The sequence below is a fragment of the Alligator sinensis genome, unplaced genomic scaffold (genome assembly GCF_000455745.1).
Source record: "Alligator sinensis unplaced genomic scaffold, ASM45574v1 scaffold811_1, whole genome shotgun sequence".
Lineage (NCBI taxonomy): Eukaryota > Metazoa > Chordata > Crocodylia > Alligatoridae > Alligator > Alligator sinensis.
The window spans coordinates 24,059-27,655 of NW_005842579.1; the positions used below are offsets into that span (position 1 = coordinate 24,059).

Here is a 3,597-nt window from a genome sequence, read left to right on the forward strand (position 1 = left end):
GGCCGCCAGCTCCGCCGGTGCCTCTGCCCTGCAGCCCGGCCTGGCCCGGGCACGGAGCGCATGTCCCAGGTTCCCGCCTCCTTCGTCTGAGTACTGGATCTTGGTCGGTGACCGGATCGCCCAGGACTAGGTGCAGAAGGGTCCGTGCCCTCTCCTTTCTTTACATACCAGATAGCTAGCATTTCTTAATACAGAAAATCAACTTAAGCCTTTCTCGTAATGCATATTAATAATAGTGCTTGTGTTTGCCAAATATGGTTACCGTTAACTGGGATTCTCTATTCCGAGGTGATGTTTTCATTCTTAGGTGGGGGTAGGTTTGCTCTTTTGTCCAGGCTATATTTATTCAGTTTAGTAAGCCAAGTTCTCCTTTCGTTTTCAGGCAGGGACAGTATTTTTCCACCTGCTACTTACAGTGGATTCAAGCAAAGCACGGTATTTAAACTAAGCACAAAGCTCAAAACGCAGGCCAGGAGGCTCCTGGTCCCAACACAGCACCCTGTGGGGTCTCTGCTCCTGGGTCCAAGCCTGTGTAAAGCCTCCCCTGGGCACCGGGGCAGGTGGCAGCAGGTAGAGCCCCTTGGCCCAGCAGTAGAGCAGTGCCCCGCCTGGGCAGAGCAGCAGGTCAGGGGCCAGGCCGGGCACCGGGGTGGGTGCAGTGGAGGCAGGCTTTCAAGGAGAAGCAGGAAGTGTGGGGGCAGGCAGCAAGGCTTGTTGGGAGCTCCTCCTTGATGGGGCTGGGCTGGGTTTGCTGCAAAAGGGAAATGAGGGTGGGGAGGGGTGCTCGGGTGTTACCCCTACCAGTGGAGATCCTGCCTCCCACAGACGTTGGCACCCACCTTGCTGATGGCTGAACAAGCCCTGGGGGCCATGGTGCAACCTCATGGGGCTCTTGGGGCATTGGGGGAGGTTTGACCCTGAGGGTTCAGAGACAGACAGTGCAGAGGAGGGCAAGTTTGTTTCGAGGCTGCAGCTGCCGCCGGGACAGCGGTGCTGTGTCTCGCCCCTGTCTGTGGGCCCCTGAGCCCAGCCGGTTACTGTCCTGTAGACTGGGGGTCATGATCATTTGGCCCCACTGGGCAGGGGAGGAGGCAGCGATGGGGTGGCACTTGTCCAGGGCATCCGTGCTGCTTTAGGAACTGGTCTCTGACACTCGGAGTCAGACCCCACAGCCCACCGGCTGCTTCTCCTCCGTGCTGCAGCCTCCCACATCCTTCTCTCCGGGAGTGGAGCAGGGCTGCTGTGGGCTGGGCCCTGCTCAGTCCTGTTTGGGCTGCCTGCCAGCCATGATGTGCACTGCCACGGTCCCAGTGATCAGCACCCCCAGCACCAACAGCAGGATGAGCCCCTTGGCCTGGCAGTAGGACAGCGATGAGGCCTGGGCAGACGCGTTTGCTGGAACAAGAGCAAGGCAGAGGGTCAGAGCCAGGGGGAAGTGGCTGGTGCTGTTGGGCCCCAGCTCAAGTCTGGGATCGTGCCCGGTATGCAAAAGCCAATAAAGATACCAGGGGTGAAAGTATAAAGATTTATTGCTAGCAATACAAGGTGCAAGCGGAATAATTTCACGTAACAAGCACACAGAGTCTTAATTATGAGCATCTTTTATACAGGAGGATTGGACCTTTATAAGCATTCTTGTTTGCTAATTGGTTATAAGGGAGTGACGCAAGGAGTTCTTTACTGAGCATGTCTCTATACCTGTGTTTTAGCTATGTATCTCATTTCCATACATGTATGTTTCATTAGCATACTTTCTCCCCACCTAGGGGTGTGAATCTTAATATTTAAATCAGCTCTTTGCCCTACTCCACTAATTCTGTTTTTGTTTTCAAGTCTCCTTTATCTAAGACTGTCTTCTCCTTATCATTGCAATTGAGCATTAGTTACAGAACAGAGACTTTTGCTTGGGCTATGTGTAGTGGTTTCTAGGTCAAACCTAACAGTGCTACCCTGTGGTGTTTGCCCTGGGGGGCAGCAGGGATGGGGACAGGCCCTGGGTAGCTTCCAGGGGGAGGAGGAGCCCTGCAGGGAGCTCCAGGGCTGAGTACTCCCTGCACAGAGATGGTGCATGTGGCTCCCTGGGTAGCAGGGGCAGAGTGAATCTGCAGGGTCGAGTTTCAGGGTGGAGAGTGGTGCAGCATCTGCCTGGAGTCAGGTACCTTGTGGCCCCCTCAACAGCCTGCACACTGATGCCCATTCTCCCCAGGTGTGAGCTGCATGGAGCTCCCCACAGGACATGTTACCTGCACAAAGGGCCTTGGCAGAGGCTGTCATGGAGCTGCTGCTGGTGGGGCTCTGCACTGTGCACGTGACATTTATCATAAGATCTGGGTGAGAGATGACCACAATGGATCCTTGACTGGTCATACTGAGGGGCTGTGGGGTGCTCCAGCTGTAGGTCACTTTGCTGCCTCCGTTGGGGATGGTGCAGCTCAGAGTGGTGCTACAGAGTCCATTTGCACAGCTCTGGGCATTGCAGTGAATCGTGGGCTGGGGCAGCCGCTCTGCAGGGAGAGGAAACGAAATGGGAGAATACCAGTGGGAAAGAATAAAAGAGGACTATGGTTTCCTCCAAGCATCTCCCTGAGACAGTACTGGGAGAGCAGAGCAGCTCAGATCACCAGGTGACAGAGCAGACAAGAAAAAGGCCTATCAGCCCCCCTCAGGTGATGCTGGATGGTCCCTGTTAGGAGCCCCTGGGGTGGCAGACCCCCGCGGGGATGTGTCTGGGTTGAGATGCCCCTGGTGACTGATATCTCTATCCAGGGTCCTTGCTCAGAAATATCCAGACCCGTGAGTTCTGAGTACGGAGGTCACAAGGGCGCTGCACATCATGTCTTTACTCCGGCTGCAGCTGTAATGCTCAGAGCCCAGATCTGTCCACTGCCCCCCGCTTGGCTGATGTGTGGGGAAAGCAGAGACTGCTCCCCTGGACCGGGCACAGTAACACGAGTGCTCATCCTGCCCCTTCCAGGGAGGGGGATTCACATCCCTGCCAGGGTATCCATCCCCATCCCTGTGCCCTTCCAGACAGTTAATATTAACTAGGCTGTTGCATTTCAACTGTAGGGCAGAGATGGACACGGAAGGTCGTGGCAGAGACTGTTTAATCCCTACATTGTCAGATTTATCTTTGATAGAGTTAAAAAGAAGAAAAACAAACACAAACCAGCACTCACCGTAGACCCGCAGTGTGAAGAACCAGGTGAATGTGCTTTTATCCGTGTTGACTCTAGCTGTGTAGGACCCCGCGTCCTCCGGCCTCAGGTCGGTGATGTGCAGTGCGAGGCCGGCGTTGGGGACACGCAGGCGGCCCCTATAGCGCCTGTCTGTGACAAGGACACTCGCGGGGTCTCCTGGTACCGCGATTGCTAGACTCTCTGTGCCAATCGAGCATTATCTAATCCCCCCCCTGCCGGGATCTCGAGAGGAAACGTGACCGTCTCCCCCGCGGTGCCGACCAGCTCTGTCGGGGCGGCGTCTGCACCGGCTCCGGGCCATGCTGCACTTGACGGGGAAGAGCACGGATTGAGGGCGACCCCCGCGCACACGGGCATTGCCCTGCCCAGCCCCGGGCACCCCTGCCCGCCCCGCCCC

At 56.2% G+C, this 3,597-nt stretch overlaps 1 protein-coding gene across 1 annotated transcript; it reads right to left on the minus strand.

Annotated features, from left to right (window-relative positions):
* Positions 1-213: 213 nt before the first annotated feature.
* Positions 214-3,587, minus strand: LOC102387541 (SLAM family member 9-like). Its single transcript, XM_025214364.1, is given in 4 exon segments — positions 214-1,395; positions 2,244-2,504; positions 3,180-3,392; positions 3,395-3,587. Coding segments are annotated over 4 exon segments (774 nt in total). The 5' UTR covers positions 3,558-3,587; the 3' UTR covers positions 214-1,258.
* Positions 3,588-3,597: the final 10 nt, after the last annotated feature.